At 49.5% G+C, this 21,574-nt stretch overlaps 1 protein-coding gene across 2 annotated transcripts in view; it reads right to left on the reverse strand.

The window, feature by feature from the left end:
• Nucleotides 1-1,210: 1,210 nt before the first annotated feature.
• The window catches only part of FAM53B (family with sequence similarity 53 member B), a 45,746-nt gene continuing 25,382 nt past the window's right edge, over nt 1,211-21,574 (reverse strand). For both annotated transcript variants that reach the window (XM_074545370.1, XM_005490878.4), the window contains 2 exons: nt 18,900-19,594; nt 1,211-4,728 (listed from right to left, as the gene is read on the reverse strand). In XM_074545370.1, the coding sequence (XP_074401471.1) occupies nt 4,420-4,728; nt 18,900-19,594 (1,004 nt within the window). In that variant the 3' untranslated portion in view covers nt 1,211-4,419. The remainder of the gene's footprint in view (nt 4,729-18,899; nt 19,595-21,574) is intronic.

Below are 21,574 nucleotides of genomic sequence, written 5' to 3' on the forward strand. Positions count from 1 at the left end.
GTGAGGGATCACTGAGAATTTCTTTTTTAACCCCTAATTCTTCCCCTTTTTTGTGCTATTATACTAAGCCTATCACTTCAATCTGATTAAGTTTAGGCAGATAAACATCCTGCCATCTGTCATGAAAGTTTTACACTGCCTGCTGGAGGAAGTGCAGCCGTTTTCCTTTTTGGGTTGCAAAGGCTGCAGGGAGATACTGCCCTGTTTCCCCAAGAACTTCTTTAACACCCCCATGTGCCCTTGGCCTGCTGTGGGCTCTGAGTTTAGATTTGAGTTTAGATTTTAAGAGGCAGGATATTATGTTTGTCCTCAAACACAAAGAAGGAGGTGCTACTTGGCACTTCAGTTTGCATTTTGTTGTTTATGTCTTTGGCTGTGTTACAGCTCAATTACAGGCTGGGGGGGAGGCATGGGAGATGTCCCTTCACCATGGGGAGGGTGCAGTGTGCATATCTGCATGTGAATGTCACAAAATGTCCATTTTCTCATGCAACCTGGGGAGGAGGCATGGGAGATGTCCCTTCACCATGGGGAGGGTGCAGTGTGCATATCTGCATGTGAATGTCACAAAATGTCCATTTTCTCATGCAACCTGGGGAGGAGGCATGGGAGATGTCCCCCTGCCATGGGGAGGGTGCAGCATGTCTGTCTGCATATGAATATCACAAAATGTCCATTTTCTTGTGCACCCCATGGCTGGGACACCCTTCCTCCACAGACACCCCAAGGAAGGCTTCTGGTTGAAGGCTTTCCTGACTCCTACCCATTTTTTGGGACATCCCTTCCCAGCATCTAAGGAGATGTCAAGGAGCTGCAACCAGGAGAGGAGAGGAGGGGTCTCCATCAAACTCCAGCCCTGTCAGACTCCAACCAGTGCCACAACCCTGAGGGTCAGCGATGTCCCCGTGTCCCCAACCCCACAGCCACGAGGACAGCACAGAGAGGCCAGACACGGCTTATTGAACCAGGAAGCTTTATTTACACAGTAAAAGTAACAAGCAATTTCCTGAGATTGAGCTGCTCTAGTGCAATCAAGTCATGGGGGGGGCAGGAGCAGCCTCCTGGCCCGCCCGGGGAGGGCACACCTGGGGCAGCCCCTCCCGGGACACGCTCGGCCCGCGGCGCTTGTGCAATTGCCAGCGAGACTTGGCTACTACAGGTCATAGCTTCAGAAGGCTTTGTTTTTATTCTTCTTCCCATCTTTCTGGTTTGTTTTGTTTTGTTTTGTGTATTTTTTTTTTTTTTATTTGGCCATCCTCTTCTTTTTCTTTCTCGAACACGGAACCCACACACGCCGCAAAGCACTGCTACAATCCTAGAACATCCTACTGTCAGTCTGTTTGCCTGGGCAGCCAGGAGCTTTAAACAATGCACTTGAAACACAATTTTATTGGCCAAACAGGCTATGCTAGCACGTGGAAAAATTACAATCTATTTTACAAACGCTTCTTTTTGTTGGTTTCTCTTTTTTTCATGTACTCTTTCATAGGACAGGCTCAAAGAGCTACATCTGCAAAACACGCAGCAAAACTCCCGTGTGCCTGCTAAGACTTTCTGTGTTAAAATCCTATTTTTTTCAGGATGAAGAACCTTTATTGCTGCTGCCACAGCTTTGGTGTCATCCCAAAACAGCTGCTGCCCAGACTGGGTCACACCTTGGACAAGCCACCGAGTCCCTTCACAATAATGAACCTATTTTAGCTACCTAGCAAGGAATAACATCCCTTGTCTGCATATTCCTTTAGTATCACATTCTGGCAGCCAGCAGGGGTTTGCTGGGGGTTTGGGGGGCTCCCAAAACATCTCATAGGTGAAATCCTTTACAAACCAAGAGCAAGACCCCCAGGGGATGCCCTGCTCTCCCACTGCCTAGGGGACAGATCTCCTGACACCAGGGGAGCAACGCCACTTCTGACTTTACAATCAACAGGATGTCCCCTGAATCTGAGGCACATACTATATTATATTTAATATTTTTATTACTTTATTTATATATATATTTATATATATATAAATCCACAAATGTTTTACCTCTACAGAGAGAGAGAGAGAGACAAAAAAAAAAAGTAAAAAGTAAGGCTTTCTTAAACTGAGAATAAGTACATGAAATCATACAAACCCAACAAGAAATACCCAACAGAACACCACTGTGGCCTCAAAACTGTCGCTAACTGTAGTCTGTGCCTACGCCAACGTGCCCAGTCTAAGGCCATGACTCATTGGAGAAGCATTTTTAGTAAGGCAAACGGGTTGTGCTGAATGTAAACTGAATGCTACGGCTACGTCCAGGACAGCTGCGCCGTGGCCCGGCGGCCACCAGGTCCAGGACAGCTGGGCCGTGGTCCCTTGGCCACCTTCCCACTCTGGGGATTAGCGTGGCACCAGGAGCAGCCCTTGGAAAGAAAACAGAAGCCCTTAGGAATTCCAGCCCTGGGGATGCCCAGGTGAGAGCCCAGGTGGTGGCTGGATGTGGGTTTGGGTGGATTTGCCCTTTGTTGCTCAGCTGAGGAGGTGCCTGTGGCCAGCAGGAGCTGTGTGCCCCCAGACCAGGACCTGTCAGTGGTGGGGAGGGAGGGATGGAGGGAGCATCAGGAAGACTCAAAGCCAAGAACTTTGCTGTGAGGGTGCCACTGCAGGGGCACAGACAGAGGGGCAGCAGCCTGGGAAAACACTGGCGTGGCTGGACCCTCCATAACAGGAGGGAGAAAAATTAACCCAGGATATATTTTTTTCTAAGTGATGCATAAAGTGACACTTTAAAAGAGCTGGAGGGTTCTCCAAAATGAAAAGACATCCCTGTCATCCCCTCCCTGGATATCTGGGGCTTGTCCTGCTTGCCTGGAGGATGTGGACACAGCCACAGCCACCAGCAAAACCTCAGCAGTGCCAGGACAGGGGTAACAACCAATGGGTTCCACTGTGATGGGAGATGCCACACACATCCCAAACCACTGTGGAAAAAAGTGCACCAACAAAACCAGAAATGATGAATGAAACCTGTACCAGCAGCTCTCAGCCTTTCTGAGTTATGGACCCTCAAGGCATTGCCAGTGGGGCTGCTGAACCCCATTTAAAATGTCCTGTCTTCAGCTGCTCTTGGTATCAATGATTTTTTTCCTTTCTCAGGTTTGCAAAGCTCAGGAAGTGACCCCTGAGCTTGAACGAACCAGCAGAAGGAATCCAGAAGATGCTGGAAGATATTTGTACAGCTTTCCTAGAGCTTTCAACAAACAAACAAATAATAAAAAAAAAACAACCCACCAGAGGGAGAAAAAAGAAATATGTGTCCTTCTAAACCTGTTAGCAAGTGGACAGCTTATTTTTAGCAAAGAGAATTCATATCGTACAAACATAATGGTCACCACTTTATCTGTGCTTTAAAAAGGCACAGGAAGAGGAAAAGCTTTCAGTGCTGCTACCTGGATTTTCAGCCTTTTGCCAGCTGACTTTGTCAAGTAACCCCTCCACGACGTGCCTTGGGCAGGCCGCCCTTCACAGTAAAGCCAAAAAAGAAGAGGGTGGCAGCCATGCCCTGGGTAACAAAGTGGGCATAGCTGCTGGTAAATGGGTAAACAGCCCAGCCCTGCTCAAAACAGGGTGTTGGGAACCCAAATGAGGGTGGCACAGAGCCTGAGTAGGGTTTTTCCCCCAAAAGAGTTGAGAGAGGGGGACTGGGAAGGAAAAAAATAGGGAAGGAAGGCATTTGAGCATCCCTGTTCAGCGCCCAGCAAGCGCTGCTGCGGATGCCGCCCCACATGGGCCAGGGATCTGTTTAATTCCTCATCAGGAAAAGGAAAACTAAAAATAAAGGAGTAAAAATCCAGCTCTTGCCATTATTAAATTTAAGCAAAAACACTTCACTTGTGATTTCCTCCTCACGGCACTGCCAGGGACATGAGGAGTGAGGGGGTGCTGGGGCCACAGGGGATGTGGCCGGAGAAAAGGAACTGTGGCCACCCCGGTGCCATCAGCCAGTGCTCGCTTTGCAAATCTCAGTATTCTGCTTTCTCCCCCTTTCTCCAGTCCCGGGATGGTGGTTTCTCCTTTATGAACTAGCACAGGTGGGATCTGTGGGAGCATGGCCAGCTCCATCAGCTCCACCCTTATCCTGGCAAAAGCCATTTTCTCATGGATTCTGAGTTTTTGGCGATCCCTGTGCCTGGTTTCCCTGTGGGACAGGCACTTTCCTCGGCCTGGCTGATCTCTGGCTACAGTAGTTACAAAGAATTTCAAGATTTACACACGCATGCACACGAATTCCTCTAAATACCTGATGAAATTTTGGCAAAGCTGCTTTGTCCCCTCCAGCTGGCAGGAGGGGAGCAGTGACAGGATCCCACAAACTCGCCGCCAGCCAGGAGCCCTCCCTGGCCCTGCTGGCAGCCCTCAGAGCCCAGGGCGGGCAGAGCTGCTCCCTCCTCAGTTGTTCTCGATCTGCTCGATGTCTAGCTCGCCATCCAGCTGGAAGAGGCTCTCGGTGCTCCTCCAGGCTGCCCTGTGCTCCTCCTTGGCGGTGCCCTCCTCCTCCTCCTCACAGGACAGGTCGTCCCTGCTGGCCCGGTGCTCACAGGGCCGGGCCCGGGGCGGCTCCGGGACCGGGGTGCAGGCGGGGGTCCGGCCCGGCATCACCTCCGGAGCCGCCGGCCATGCCTGAGGGCCCGGCAGCCGCTGGGAGCCGTCCTCGGCCGTGCTGCTGAGGCAGGTGAGGCTGTTGAAAGTCTGGCGGTTCTGCAGAGGAAGGGGAGAGAGGCAGCTGAGGTGGAGACCGGGATAATCCGGTCCGATAATCCGATGAGCCAGGAGTGTTCATGATCCCAAACCCGAGCTCCCTCAGCCCAACAGAAAACAAGCAGAGCAGCAGGAACACTCAGCAGGTCCCCAGGAGATGGAGAGATGCTGCAACACTCCATCTCCCCATCCATGGCAGGTCCTGTGGCCCCGTGCCCTGCAAAGGCAACAGGCTCAAAACCAACCCAGCCTGCTCTGTATCGGCCCCATCACCATCTCCACTCCATGCATTGTCCAGTTCCACATGTAAGGCAGAACAGAGCTCACCAAAAATGAATGAACATTTCCAATAACTCCCCTTATTAACCGAGAAAAACTTCAGCACTTTCTTTCAATAGCTGAAAGCTTATATCCTGCTAAACCCTCCTCTGTGTTGGCTCATGTCTGTTCCTGTTCCCCTCACTAAAGACCAGGCACGGTTGTCTGTTCCCTGAGTCTCCATGCCTGGTTACCTTGGCCAGAAACCTGATTCAGTTTATGTACTGTCACGCCTTCTAAACAGTTTCAAGCTCTGAGAATGACAAGGAGCATGCAGGCATTCCAAACCCTCTGGAGCAGAGCACGCAGAGCCTCCCAGGGATGCAGCCTGGCCACGAGTGTGCTCACCTGCCAGGGAATGCCTTTAGCCCGGGCTGGTTTTTAAAAGAACAAACTAAACCCTCGTGACTGAGTGCCAATGGAAATAACGAGGCCATGCCAGTGGCAGAGTGTGTGCTCTGAGCAGGAGGAGCCTGAGGAGGATCTCAGCAGCTTGTGGAGCCTCTCACCAAGCCAGTGAGTGGTGGAGTGTTCACTTGTCAGGCATTTGTTCTGGACACATCCCATGGGATAGGCCTGAATGGGAATTCCATAAATCCCTGGGAGGAAGGCAGCCCCTCACTAGCTAGAAATGTTCATCTGTTACCAGTCAGTTTTTCATGACAAGAAAGAGGGGCAGGAGAGTATCCAGAGGGAGGAATGGAGTAAGGGAAGGGTCTGGATCACCGGGAGTAGCTGAGGGAGCCAGGAGAACTTCAGTGCCCAACAGAGCATTGGTGACACAGAGTGACAGGGCTGCTGCCTCTATCTGCTCTGGCTGGCCCAATTCAGGACCAAACACACAGCCTGAGACGCAACCTTGTTCCAAAACATCCCCACTAGCATTCCCAAGGAGTTTGGCACGTTTGCTTGAGGGATTTTCCATTCAAATCCAGGTGAGCTGAGAGAAACTCCACCACAACAAATTACCCCAGGCTGTAAACAAAGGAAGATCACCCATTTACAGAGCCCCTAAAGGAGATACAGGGGCTCTGCATCACACCCCAATCAGTTCTTTACAAATCAAAGGGCCTTGTGCTGAGTTGGACCCATGGACCAGTGGCTTTGGGTGCTCCTCTACCCCATGCACATGGTAAAAAGAGTCATTGCAGAGGCTGCTCTATCTAAACAGAGAAGTTCCTGCTGCCCGAGGAGGAGTTGGCCACTGCCCAAGCTGGGGGAAGCTACATTTCACATGGCCTTCAGTCTCTGAAACCTTCAAAAACCCACAAACCCCAAGCTCGTGTGAAAAAAAGGACATTTGTTCTCTAATTATGCAATTGCACCCAGCCCTCACGTCATCCTGGTCATATTTTTTTTTTAATCCCAACCATGCTCTGTCTTCTGGGTGCTGAGCATGCAGCAGCTTCAAGCAGAGAGCTGCACACTGTGGTTAATGGACAACTCATAATTACCACTGCAGAAGGCCCGAGGACATAGCAGAAATATTTTCTAAGCACTTCACAAAATTTGCAAGCTTATTTCCAACAGTGATTTAGGCACTTGAACAGCCTAGGTCTCCTGAAAGTCAACAGCCCTCTCAGAAGTGCAAATCCCTTCTACAAACAGAACTCTGGCACTTTTGGGAATGGTAATTTTTTTCCTTCTTAATTGAGCTCATCTCCTGGATCAGGCCCTTCCCTGGGTTTGGTACCCAGGTGTGGACATGCTGGGCTGCTACAGGTGGATAGAGCATCCTCAGAGGGTGGGAGAGGAGATGAGTGATTCCTGTGGTGGTAGATAAAGGAGGATGAAGACTGGAGAGTAACTCAACACATCCACAGCACATTCTTCCCATCCAAAAGAAAAACATTTCCAAGCTCAGACACATCTTGGGGAGTAGCCATGAAGTTCCTTGACTTTCAGGGAAATTTTGCATTTTATGGCACTTGGGCAACCAAGCCCACAGGCTCATTTTCGCTGCTCAAATCCACACATGCTGCAACCCTTGGAGTCATTCCAGGGAATGCAAGAGGATGGAAAACCCCTTCTGATGGTCCTGGTGCTGCAGCAGCTGCTGGTGGAGGAAGGCCATGTGCAGAGGGTGCTCTCTGGGCAGAGATGCTCCCTCTGAGGCAGGTTTGCCAGCTCAGAAAGCAAGTTTTCAAAGTATTGGCTGCCACAAAATGCCACAGCTCACCTTGCCAGTGGCTGGGGTCAGGAGGGTCCCCCCAGGACAGTGATCACCAAGCCAACATTCCATGGGTGGATTCCAGCAGTGGTGGATCAGCCACCACCATCAATGCAGTGTCTGTCTGCAGCCCTTCCAGAGTTCTTTGCTCATTTTTTATTTATGGGGTGAATTTATCACGTGCTGAGGTGCTGAGCTGGAGAAACCAGGCAGTCAAGTCCTCTACTGAAGCCAGCAAAGAGCAGGTTTGGTGGCACAATGTGGCGCTTGTTCCCCATGGCCAGATAGTTCTGGGCCCCTTTGAGTCTCTCCACAACCTTGGCCTCCAGTGCCAGACAAAAAGGGGTATCAGACACCTCAAATCCTGCTGCTCTCAGGGAAACTGGGGGAATCCAACACAGATGGCTTTTGGAGATGTTTCTGGCCACTCTGACTTCACCCAGCAAGCACCTGTAGCGCACCTTACACCAAAACCACATTTACTGACCACAAGGACCCATTTTTGACCATTTGAGGTGCTGGTTTTTCTTCCTCCAACTCTTCCCAAAGCTGCCTTAATCCAGCACACTGGGCAAGCCCTCAGAGAGAAAATGAGGCATTGCTAGTGGAAGTACTTGAAAAATATCTAAAAATACATCAGTAAGAAATTCTTGGTCACTTGAAATAAGCTGCAGGGTTGCTTCAGATCAACTGGTGACCAAACTGAGGCTATTTCTCCTTCCCACAGGGTCTTGCGATGCTCCACACTGTGGAGGAACCAATGCTACAATCAGAGAAGGCTGCAGGAAGCCACTCACCCCTCACATCCATCCTTTTCCTCAGGTTTTCCCTCCCCATCAGGGATGGGGCTGTTGGATGCAGAGCCCCACCAACAAGCTGGAGAAATCCCTCAGCAACGTTCCCCTGTCTGATTTTCCCATGGTGAAACACCCAGCTGTGAGCTCTTCCCCAAAACACATCTCTGCAAACGTGGTGGCTCTACCAGAACAAACATCAGCAGGACTGTGATCTCTGTGGGGATCACGGCTTTTGCTCAAACACCATTATTTTCTTTTTTCCCCCTCACCCTGCCAGGTGATTGCCACAATTTTCCCAAAAAGGTGTAACTGTACAAGCTGTCAGCAGCACGGGCCCTACCTCCCAAGCTGTCATCGCCTCCTGTTAGCACACTGGGCTACAGTTGCTTCAGAAAGCTGAAAATAACCCGGTGCCAGAAGGGAAGGGGGAAGCGGGCAGTGATCTCCATGTGGGAATGATGAGCCTCTGCCAGCCCTCCTGAGCCAGCAAAGTCACCTCCACTGGGGGATTCTCTGCCTGGCTCAGGTTTAAATCACTCTCTGAGGCAAACATCTCCTGTAAAACACCTCCAGCCTGGGTTGTTATCTTTATATCGTTATAATAAATGCTTTGGTTGTTTCATCACGGTAAATCCTGCCTGGCATTTGTGCCAGGGAAAGCGCTCATCCGTGCTGCTGAGGAGGGAGAGGTGCTTGAGACTGGAAAATTAGGTTGGAAAACGGGTTTGAGTTGGTTTTTAAGCTCTGCAGAACTTCATGATGGCAGCTGCTGTGATTTGGGCATGCACACACACACACACAAACACATCACTGGGGTTCAAAGCTCTGCACTGCCTTTGAGGCACACACAATCTTCTCCAGCTCCAGGACCAGGCTGGTTTCCTGGGGAGTGGAGATGGAAGGGACACAGAGAGGGAGCTGCAGCAAGCATGGCTTAATCCTGAGGCTCCAATAACCTCCCTTGCTGCAGTTTGGCCTCCCCAAAAAGAGGGAGACACAGCCACCCTTCCCCAAGGAGCACTGGTGACCATTGCCCCATCTGGCTTCCAAAATCAACATTTCCTCTGGGGGAAGGTCAGGGGGCTTGCACCGACCCTGTCCTCCCACAGAAGTGTTTCACTCCTCTGAGTGATGAAGTTCTCTGAGTTCATCACTCCTCTGAGTGATGAAGTGTTGGGAAAGAAATGCTGGAATAGCTGAGGAAGGAAAACAGGGGAGGCAGTGATGGGGGTGTGAAAAGCGGAAGGAGGCCATGGGCCTGGTGCAGGGCAGAGCTGGGTTAGGCACAGCGCTGCCATGTCAGGGAGCTCAAACTCATCTGCTGCTCTATTTTTCTTTTAAAATTTGATCTGTGGAGGCATTGAGTAGTTGACAGGCAGCCCCACAGCCTCCACCAGGCCAAGGTCCTACAGAACCTTGCAGCAGCATCCCAGAGCAGGGGATGGCTCCCTGCCCTGCTCCTGATGGGTACCACATCTCTGCCCTGGTTTTCAGGGTCTGAATTCCCAGCCTTTCCCTTCTCACTCACTAAATCTTTACTCAGTCCTAATCCTCATTTTGCAGCAGGCACCATTGGTGCATTCAAAGTTTTAGCAGATAATTTTGCTTTTATTCTGTTTGGTGTGAAAACCAGCTTTCGTGAGCAGGCTCAGAAATGTCTGTTATCCTCCCAAGCCACTTCAGACCACAATATTAAACTAACAAAACCAAAAAAGCAACAAGGAGGCTTTAAGCCATTAGTTCTGATGCTGCCTTTGGAGCCTGTGGAGATAATTTGGGTTTACTCACAGCTCTACTCTGTCTCTGGAGTATGTAGCTGTCTCATTGACACTGAGGATGTTCAGGGAGATTCCACAAGTGCAAAAGCAAAAGCTGATGTGTGACCCACCAGTGGGAATCCCTCTGGTGCTACAGAGCCCCAGGGAGAGGCTGGAGAGACAAATCCCAGCAATCACAGAGAAATACAGCAATGCAGGGAATCAGAGAGTAGTGAAACCCACTCTGGGGCTCCACTGTCCCACCTGAGCACAGCATCCCACAGCATCCCACAGCCTCCCACAGCATCCCACAACATCCCACAGCATCTCACAGCATCCCACAGCCTCCCACAGCCTCCCACAGCATCTCACAGCATCCCACAGCATCTCACAGCATCCCACAGCCTCCCACAGCCTCCCACAGCATCCCACAGCATCTCACAGCATCCCACAGCATCTCACAGCCTCCCACAGCCTCCCACAGCTTCCCACAGCATCCCACAGCATCCCACAGCATCCCACAGCCTCCCACAGCCTCCCACATGTGGGGACCCAGGCCCAGCACAGCCTCCCAACCCTTTCCTATTCACAACAATAATTGGAGGAAACCCTCATTTCCTGCCAAGAACAAATATTTTCCCTAACAGACACCAAACCCCAGCTATGAGCTGGAAAAATCCATTTGCTCAGACAGGTCATTAGTGATCACTGTATTTATTTATTTACAGGTTGCCCTTCACAGCTTTTCACCTCTGCCTCCTTCTCTGCATTCTCTGGGGATCCAGATCCCTTGAGCACTGCAGGTCCTGTTAGAGCCCTGAGAATTTTAAACTTTCTGTACTTACAGACTCTAACCCCCAAGAAAACACTACATTTGACCTAAAGCCATAGAGAAAACTTCCAAAATTAATTAATAACACTAAGATTAAAAGTGTATAGTTTAATTAGAAGAATATAATAGCACTAAATAGAAAATTTAAAGTTTTAAAATATATTAATATATATAAAACTAAAATAAAAAATTTAAACCAATAACTACTCTTTCTTCTTTACCTTCTTATTCGCTTTCTTCTTCATAAGTTTAAATAATATTTTATAATTAAACCAAAAAATCCACATTACAAACTTCAAATAATTATTAAATGAAAATTAAAATAGTTTAAGTATCATTTATTAGTTAAATAATTTAACCTTAAAAACCTTATATAAAAATAGCTAACTATTTTATAGCTTATTAATAAAATACTATAAAACTCACAACTTATAAATAAAAATAATAAATATCTAAACCTACAAAATACCGTCTCTAACACTTCAATCCTAACCTTAACAAAAATTTTTAAAAAACCAAAAACCAGCAAGGCCCCTCCTGCCAACGCACTCAGCAGTGCCAGGAGCCCAGTGGGGACAGTGGCAGGGCTGCTCTCCCACTGGTGGCTTTGCAGTGCCATGGATTTCAGTGGAAAAGGGGGAACCTGAACCTGACCTGTCCCCAGAGCTGCCAACACTCCAGGATTTGGAGTGGCTCATCTTTGGGGAAATTCATTGATTTGACTTGTCCCAGGGTAGGATGAAACATCACTAACATAGAATTGTTCTTTTTTCTCAGCCCTATTTCGTCTCCATAATTTTCAGCACAGATGCAACATTTCTGTTATGCCACTGTGGTTCTCACTTCAGGGCCTAAATGATAAGCAGGACCTTATAAAAATTAAAACCAAACTTCATGCCATAGTTTCAGCAGCAGTGAAAAGAGAATACCAGCAAGTAAAGGGATAAAATAACATTGTGGATGACCAAAAATCCAGAGTGTGTGGCACCTGCACCCACTGCCCCCACCTGCCAAGACCTCCTGCAAATCCAATGCAGACTTAAAATACACCTCATTTTTCTGTCACAGCCTCAACCTCAGGCTAACCCTGAGCATCTTTCTCTGGAAAGGAAAAATAAATGGGCCTTATTTATTTATTATTTACTTATTTAGCACAATATCCTGAAATGCTTTGCCTTCCTCAAATGCTTTGGGAGGTTTTTGCAAGGAAGTGGTTCCAAGTAACTTCCACTAGCTCCTAGAGTACTGGGGTTTTTTTGTAAACCGTAATGAAAAATCCCTTTGGACTTTTTTGAGCCAAAATGCCACTTTTGAGCATGCTGACTCCTTCAGGACTGAATCCCTGTGCTTTCCAAAAGCTGTTTTTTGGAGTCGCGGAATTCACAAGCCTGGGGATGGAGGGTTAATGAGCACGTGGTGAATCAGATGTGCATCCTCGGGATACAATTGGATTTTGTCCATCTTTGGGACAGACACTGCCAAGCTTTGTTTGTGTTCCCAGCCCTGTCCTCCCATGTGAGTACAGCACTCAGCTCTGCATCCCTGGGCCTTGTGGTGGAGCTGGGAGCAGGGGATGGAGGATGGAGGCAAGGGCAGGAGATCCAGCCAGGAGCAGGGGATGGAATGGGATGGAACTGGGAGAGACCTTAGAGCCCACTCCTGTGCCTGAGGGTGCTGAACTGGAACTGGAGAGGGACTTTAGTGACAGGATAATGGGGAATGCCTTAAGGGCAGGGTTAGATGGGATTTTGGGAAGGAATCCTTCCCTGTGAGGGTGGAAGGCCCTGGCACAGGGTGCCCAGAGAAGCTGTGGCTGCCCTGGGTCCCTGGAAGTGTCCAAGGCCAGGCTGGACTTTTGGGGCTTGGAGCCACATGAAATAGTGGAAGGTGTCCCTCCCACCTTCAAACCAGTTTCTTTTGATCCTCACCCAAAGGCTTTTTCCCACCAAGCCACAAAATGACCTTTGCAGACTCTCATTCCTGTTTATTTAAAAAACACTGGGGCTTGGAAGCTGGAATCTCTCTCAGAAGTTACATCAATAGCAAACTATTTCCTGGGATACGTATGGAATTTAAAACCTCCAGTTTTTTGCCTATCACTGCATTTGGAAATATTTGTCACCGGCTCAAGTGGGTGCTGACGCCAACCAAGATCACTGCCACCTCTCCTGCCCTCTCCAGCAAGCCTGAAAGGTGCCAAAATTTAAACAGAAAATCTTCTTATGTGAAAATTAGAGATTTTTACCTCTCAAGGGAAAACTTGGGTGCTCAGAGAGGAGAGGTCCCTTTTCCCCCCCTGCAGTTTGAAATTTCTTCCCACTCAGTGCCAAGACCAGCCTGAATCATTTCAAACTGGCGAGCTGCTTGCTTCAGTCCTGGGAGTGTACAAACTCCTTTGTACCTGCATCCTCATGGAAACTGCCAGCATTCCTAAGTTTGGAAGGGAAAACAAGGCAGAGGGGCCAGCCAGGCTCCCAACCACCACGAGCATTACACTCCGAGCTGTGTCTGGAGACCCTCTGGATCTCCAGCCCAGGCTGGAGCTGATTTTAACTGATTTTAGCTGCAAACCACAAGGAGAACACATCCTCATTTCAGGGGATGCTCCTGTGATCCCTGGTGCAGATGACTCCATCCTCTGAAGGCACGTGCTTCTGGCAGGGCAGTGAAGTCACCCATGAAAGGCTCTGTCTGTCCAGGGAACAACGTCAATGGTCCCCTTGTGCCCAGACCCTTCCCACAACAGGCACAAAGTCCTCTCTGTAGCTCACCCTCAGCAGGCACACCCAGGGCTTCACCCTCACCTCCTCCTCAGCTGTGCCCACTACTGCCAGCACCCTCTCACTCACCCACCCCTCACAGGGAAGAAGTTCTGAACTCATAACCACAGGATGCTCTCCATAAGCCATGGAGATGCAGAGCAATATTGTATTTTAATTGCTTTGTTTATTCTAGAGTAACTACTCTCTGTCTCATATGCTGCAAGACATTACATAATACAGAGCTTCACAGAGGAGAAATGCTTTGACAGCTGCCTGGGAATCCTCAGTGTTCATGGGTACAACCTCTGTAGAAAATTAAATGGATTTTAGAGAAAACGCAGGAGGGAAAGAACCAGGAGTACAGCATTTGTTGAGACAGGCGTAGTTCTTCAAACTGCAACTTCTCTGAAGGCTTACAAAGGGACTAAAACCTTGAAGAGCCATCAGAAATGGGGCATAAGAGCCGCCTCCAAGGCTTGATTTGCTACCAATACACAGCTCCTACAGCTAGGAGGAACCAGTATCTCATCACATCTGACAATTCCTGTCAGCAGTGCAAAGCCTTACATGCCACTGAGATATTTGTGCCTTTCTTTTCATGGAAAGTTGTGTTTTCAAACCCTCCAGCACCACCCTCCATTTCCAGCCAGGGCTACTCCTGTCTGGGGTTTGTGCTGCAGGGAACATGGCTGGGTTGAACAAATACATATATACATTAAAAATTAGAAAAATAGAATGGTTTGACTTGGAAGAAACTTCAAAGACCATCACATTCCAACTCTGACTTGGGCAAGGACACTTTCTCCTAGACCAGGCTGCTCCAAGCTGTATCTAGCCTGGCCTTAAACATTTAAATATATAAGTATAAATATATATCTATAAAAACACATATATAAAAATAAATTATCCATTTAAAAACCACATCTGTATAAAGGATAGCTGTGTTTGGAACCATCCTAACACAAATTGAAATCTCTCAGTGACCGCCACATCAAAATTTCAGACAGCAGGAAGCAGAATGGGGAAGAGATAGCAAGGGCTTGCGTGGCCACAGCTGGGGATTATTGCAAATTCCCACTGAGGGTGGCAGTCCCTGGTGTGGGGGATGTGTCATGTGTCCCCTGCAGCTGCCCAGAGCCTGTGTGAAGGAAGGCAATTGCACACACCAAGATCAGGGCTGGCCTATGGCTCAGCTTCCCGTCAATGACTCAGCCAAGCCACCAAACCCAATGTTTGTGCTGCCACGAGATATTTCAGCACACAATGCCTGAGATCCCAGGAAATGTTCACACCAGGATGTCAGAAAGCAGCAGATGTGGAGGTGGGACATGTCAAGTTCCTCTGGAGAAGAATTCACCACACCACGAGGGAGGAAAACCCAGCGGGTGTCTCTCCACCACACAGCATCCCTGACAGAGTGTGATTTTATTTTAGAAAATCCATCTTCTCACCTAATTCACCCAGATGCTTCTCTGAGTGACTTGCAAAGGGTAAAACCACTCATTCCTGCCAAAATCAGCCCAGCTGGGAGGACTCCTGGGGTCATAGAAACCTCCTGTCACCTTTGTGACACTTTTAATTTCCTGTTTATTTTAGATGCACCCACATCAGAAAAAGGAAAACCAGCTCTTTGAAAAACCTCCTAATTCATGGAAAAATCTGATCCCAGCCATTTCTGACCTGGCCTGCACCTACAGACACAGTCCCTTGGGCTGTGAGGCCAACAGCACTGTGCTGGGAAGGAGAGCAAGCTGTGAGAAGATTCATTACCCCTCTGCCAGAACAACTGCTGGGCTCAGGGAGGTGGGATGTGCCCTCCTTGGGCTTGTGCTTCACGTGGAAAGAAGGAATAAAAGCTGAGGATGGAAAGCAAGCCCAAACCCTATGCTGAAATGAGAGGATGGTTCATGTCCTCATGTTAAGGAAGTCAGAGATGCCAGGCCAGGCACTCAAACTCTCCTTGACTGGCGTGAAGATAGAAACCAGCTTCTTCCCACCTCACCTGCTTCTGGGCTTGGATAATTAAATGACACCTCATCATCACCAGCTCATCTGACTGAGACCCCCCTGATCACTCCCAGTTTGAGGCAAAGAAGCACAAGGCAAAGAGTTCATGTGCATTTAGAGGGAGCAGAAGGATTGTCCTGGTGCCTGTGGCTTTTTAAAATTGTTGCTCTTTCAATGACAACCATGTGCAGGGTTTGGTTTCTGCCCAAAGTTGAAGCCTGTCTGGTTTGGTGCCATATGAGCAAATAATAAAGGGAGGGATATGGGCTCACCTTCCCTCTCTGGCCTATGGGAATTGCAGACAGAAGAGACACAACCAGGATTTTGAGGAATGAAAGGCAATATTTTCCTAAGTATTTTCCCTGCCAGCTTAACTTCAACATTTAGTTTTCTCTCTTAATTAGCCCAGTTATGTAGCCATGTAATTGCTTCCAGGAGCAGATCCCTCCCCTCCTGCCTGGCCTAAATATCCCTCCCAGTATGAAGAAAACATTTCTTTCAGGTCAAATTATTTTTATTTTGATTATGGTACCAGGTTTCATGCCTACAAACACACGTGATTACCAGCACAAGTGAAAAATTAACCAATCTGCTGTCAGAGCCAGATGCTGATTCAGTACCCAGCACCTCAAAGCTCAGTTCCCACTTTGACAACAGCATTCAGGGACTCAGGGAAAACCCTATGTCTCAGTTTTCCCATCTGAAAAGTGAGTACTTTGTGGATATTTGGAAAGACTATTCTGGACACTTTTGCTGTCCTTTGCTTTGCCCACTGCACATGAGGTGTTTCTACCCCATATAAACCCAGACTTGAGGACACGTGCAACCTTACTTGCCATTATTTCAGCTCTTCCTCTGAAATCACCCAATTTTGCATCTCCTGGGCTGGAAGCATTAAAAGCAGCCTGGGGGATGCCCAAATGTGCAGGGTTTTCTCGAGCACATTTATTCCCCACCAGGAATTAGTTGGTTTTCCTGGCTTTCCCATCCCGGGGAGGGCTCTGACCGTGCCCCACCAAAGGCAAGAATGCTCCCCGTGACTTGCCTCATCCTGCTCGTCCCTCTGTGCCAGTCCTCCCACGCCAAGAGCTGCCTGCCAGTGCTGCTCTCCACAAGCTCTCAGCTCTAAAACCCTGGCCCTTGCACAGCTCTGCTTTCACAGAATCACAAAGTTGGAAGAGATCTCCAAGATCATCGAGCCCAACCCCTTTCTTCCCATTCTGCTCCAGCCCCGCCACCCCACACCCAGCAGCACAGCCCTGCCTTGGGGATTCACCCGCTGCCACAGGCACCTGAGCCTGGCTGGGTTTCCTGCCTGGAAACTGAAAATATCCATGGGAGCTGCTTGGACTGGGTCCCACTGGGGAGTTCCTTAGTGATGCTCTTGTTGGTTGTTGGTTGTAGCAACCGCCAGGCGTTCGGCAGCGGCTCCGGCCACCCAGCCTGGAGCAGAGGGACAGCAGGGGCTGGGAGAGGGGCTGCCCCGGACATTAGGAGAGATGGTGAACCAGGCAACCCCTTCCCCATTCCCACAGAGCTTGTGCCACACAGTGTGGAGCTTCCGAGCCTTTCCTTGTGGTATCACTTCTCCCAGAGGATGAACCACCCCAACACTGAGCGTTCAGGCAATGCTTTCTCACTTTGGAAGGTGTTTTGATGTGGGGGACAGCAGCCAGAGAAAACACAACTATTCCTCAAGCTGAGGGTTTTCCAGGAACATGGACTGAGCTGCTTTTGGACATCCAAGTGATTGGATTTTTTGTCATCTTTGGATCACCCACCCACGTCAAACCATGGCCATCCAAATTATAAACATGTGCCTGGCCTCAGCATCCATTGGAAGAAAAGGGAAGCTCCTGCTGACCCTTGGGATCTCCTAGGCCAAGCCCATTTTTTCAAATCAGCCAACAAACATTGGGCTGATGCAATGGAGAAGCTGCCTCAGAACATCCTCACAGGGCAACAAAGGTCTGTCCAGCCAGAGCCTGGACAGTCTCCTCCTTCCCTTCCATCATACCAGACAACCACAGAATGGTCTGGACTGAAAGGGTCCCTAAAGCCCATCTCATTCCACCCTCTGCCATGGACAGGAATGCCTTCCACTGGATTTGGTTGTCCCAAGCCCCGTCCAACGAGGCCTTGAACACTTCCAGGGAAGTGAAATGATGCTTGTCTGCTTGTACAGAGAGAACCAGAGGGCAGTTGTGCTATTCCACCCTGTGGCTAGTAAAGTATAACAACACATGTACATGGTTTTGACTGTCCATCCAGTTTATTATCTAATAAAATAAGCTTGGCATAATAAATGTTGTTGCTGTGATTTATGAAAAGACAAGAGCAATCCTCATGTTTTTTGCCTGATCTCACCCAAATATGTGACTTCTTCACCCTTTTTATCTTCCAAGCTCCTCTGGAGGAGAAAAAGATGATCTCTTCCTCCAATACCGCTACACTCCTTCAAACACCCACTGCACTGCAAAGCCCAGAACACCATAAAATATCATGTTCTTGTAAGAGGAAAATGCACACACAATGTTGGATCTCACCCATATGGTGAATTTCTCCCAGCAGTTTCCCTGCAGACAACAAGGGGATGCCTTGCACCACACAGGCTTTGCTGGCCCCAGCATTACAAAAACCCTTTAGGGCAAACCCTCCCAGCACAGGTGACTCTGGGATGAAGCACTGCAGATGATCCCATGGAACTGAAACCATGGGGGAATTTTTAAGGCCAGCAGAAGGTGACAGCCCACCCTGGGATGTGGCCAGGGCACCCCTCCTCCCACAGTGAGAGCCCTGGGGCCTTCTAACCCCCCATTATCTCCATTCCACACCGAGCTGACGTGTCATTGACTTTGTGACTGAAAACTATTGATGTGGGAAATGTCAAATAGTAAAACTGCAGGAAATCTTATGAATGTGGAAAGGAAAGGTTGTCCTTCAATGCAGCCTCTTGTTCTATCCCCTGCTAATGTCCAGTCACTTGGTCGAGCAGGGAGAGGACCAAGGAGCAAAACCCTCCCTGATTTGTGCTTCAGGTCTGTTATCTGGCTCTGAGCAGCAGATGGAAGAGGGAGGTTGTGCTCTGTGTTTGCAACTGAAAATGAAACATGATAACATCTCTAGAGTGGAAAATTACAGAGCCTAAGCGCAAGTAAAACCTGTAGCAGTAAGAATTCAACACCTGACAAGCCAAGGCTGGGGGCCATGGGGTGATGCCTTCATCTCACCATGGCAGGCCCAAGGCTCCTCTCCCCTGAACTCAAAAACGTGGGGTTTAACATATCCCTGCTCAAAACCCATGCCAGGAGGAAATGACAACACGGTGCACTTGGTGTGCAAAGAGAAGACAACCACATGAATTTGTCTAAGAAATCCATTCAGAAGGGAAGGGATTATTCTGCCTGGAAAGCAGGATGTGTTTCTCCATAACACCAACACCACACTTCATGCCACCCAACCTGGAGGACGCTGAAGGCTCTTGAGAACTCCTGAGCCCCTCACAGGGACAGCCCCACCACCTCTTACCTGGGTCATCTTGGCGAGGTCCAGCGAGGGCCGCTCCTCCTGGACCTCCTCGGGCCTCCTGCGCTTGATGCCCACCTTTTTGTCGTTGAGGACGCAGGGCTGGGAGCGGCTGCGGGCCAGGCCGGCGGCGCGGCGGCCCAGCTCGGGCGTGGAGGCGGGCGTGCTGCAGGCCGAGGGCGCGCCGTACTCCGAGCACGAGAAGCGCTCGTGCGAGCAGGACAGGGACCTCTGGATGTCCACCCTGTCTCCCCCGTGGCCTCCAGCAGCCGATCTCCTGGGCTGCCCGCCGCACAGCGGGTTGGAGCGGGCGGGCAGGCTGAAGCTGGAGCTCCTCTGCATGGTGGCGAAGCCGTTGGAGTAGCGCTGCACGCTGCCGCCGCTGTAGCAGCGCCTCTTCTCCACCGGCGTCCACACCTTGGAGCCCAGGGGCCTCCAGGAGGTCCCACAGCCCGACATCTCATCCGAGAAGGACAGGGAGCGGCACTGGCGCTTGCTGGGAGGGGCGGAGGGGTGGCCGTGGGGGTCGCTGAGGCTCAGCTCCTTGATCAGGTTGGTGACGGAGCAGGTGCCGGCCGTGTCCCTGGGCCAGCGCGAGCCCTCCTCGCCCTTGTCCGACAGGCAGTCCCAGATGCTGGCGCCCGGCTGCTCGAGCTGGAGTGGACATTTCCTGCTGAGATCTCTCCATCTGTCATTTTCTGGTTCAGAAAGGATAAAAGAAAGGGAAAAAAAAAACCCAAAAAACAACACACACGCACAGGCATTAGCGTTAATTAATTCTGCGACTCGCTTTCTACGTCCATAAACAAAAAGAGTAGCATATGGGACGTTTTCCAGTACAAATTAATTAACTCTTGGAATATGGTTTCCTGAACTGCCAACAGAGTGGGTTGTGTGGTGTAGATGGAGAGAGAGAAAAAGTGACAGTCCCAGCAGGAGCAAAACTGCTAGAAGAAGATAAAAACATGCCACTGAATATTCCAGGTTGCACTAGCTAAGGGGAATTCAGCAGCGTAAAATGTTGTGGCTATTGGTTATCTCTGTGCTAAATCATGTCTCAGATCTGTGTGGTTTGTCCTGGGCTCCACAACTGACAATTGCCTGAATTTACAGCTGAATTTAAAAAACATGGAATCACAGAATTGCTGAGGTTGGAAAAGCCTTCTGGGATCATTGAGTCCAATCATTAACCCAGCACTGCCAAGGCCACCACTAACCCATGTCCCCAAGGACCATGTCCACATGGCTTTTAAATTCCTCCAGGGATGGGAACTCCACCACTGCCTAGGCCTGGACAGCCCTTTCCCTAAAATCCAATCTAAACCTCCCTTGGTGCAACTTCAGGCAGTTTCCTCTTGTTTTATTACTTTTTTACCTGGAAGGAATCCCCACCTGGCTGCACCCTCCTGTCAGGGAGTTGTGGACAGTGAGAAGGTGCCCCCAGAGCCTCCTTTTCTCCAGGCTGAGCCCTCTCATTTCCCTCAGCTGTTTTTATCAGACTTGTGCTCCAGACCCTTCCCCATCTTCCCATGGACAGCCACAGCGGAAGAAAGGTTTACGGAGGATGATCTCATTCCCACACACATCCCACTGACAGCAAAAGAAGAAAGCAAAGCACCCTCAGGGCTGGGCTGCCCTGCAAAGGACGGGGCTCTCTGCAGATACACCTTCAACACTCAGCAGGAAAACCATGGCAGGACAACCCCGCCAGCTGCTGCAGTGGAAAAAAGTCATCAGCCAACAGCCTCTCCCCAGTGTGTTTTTGTCGTTGGCTGCTGCACACAGAGCCCAGCCGTGCTGGAGAACCCTCGCTGCCAAGTTTCACATGATTGTATCTAAACCAGGCAATGTTTTGGGGGCTTTTTGGGTATTTCCACTCAGGCAACTGAAGGATGAATCAAAAGCCATGCCCAGCCCGCAGCTGCAGGTACCAGCCTGGTAGGGAAGATGCAACGGTGCAGAACACTTCTGACTAAGGTTTCAAGTCAGGAGGTCAGATTTGGGGCCCCTTGCACCACTCTTGGCCGATTTTCCCATTTCTCCCTTCTCCAGCTGCTGCCATAACAGCTCCAGCCACAAACAGCCTGGCTCTGCCCGCAGGAACCACACGGCATTTCAACTGTTGCTCTCCTCATTTTAATAAACACAATGAAAAGTGAGAAACCTGCTCTAGACAACTCCATCTATGTTTAGATCTTTATTATTTTTCCTCTGTACTATGCTGCCAGCAGAGAGATTTCTTGGGTCAGGTCAGCAGACAAAAGAAACAGAAATAGAAGCCGATTTTTCATGGCAAGCTGCCACGATCCTCTGGCCGGAGACTGTACAAAAGGCCTTGGTGAGGAGGATATGGGACACCTTCCTCTTTCACCCCTGCTTCAGCACAAACAGCTATAAATCTTCCAAACCTGGCAAAGAAAATGGTACAAGCACCACTATCCCCAGCCCCAGCTTGGGGTTATTTGCTTTTCCCCTTGCACAATGTGAGCTGGCACACCCTGGCCCCTCCGAGTCCCCAGCCATCACTGACCAGTCCCAAAATGCCACATAGCCCAGAAAATGGGTTTTCAGTGCAAGTAGAAAGCAGGTTGTCGTGAAAAAAATTGAAAATTGAGTAGTCTAAAGGCCGAGGGTATAATTAAAGAGCTCTGGAAAGCCTTAGTGAGGAAAAGCAGCTG

The sequence above is a fragment of the Zonotrichia albicollis genome, chromosome 7 (genome assembly GCF_047830755.1).
Source record: "Zonotrichia albicollis isolate bZonAlb1 chromosome 7, bZonAlb1.hap1, whole genome shotgun sequence".
NCBI classification, from domain to species: Eukaryota; Metazoa; Chordata; class Aves; order Passeriformes; family Passerellidae; genus Zonotrichia; species Zonotrichia albicollis.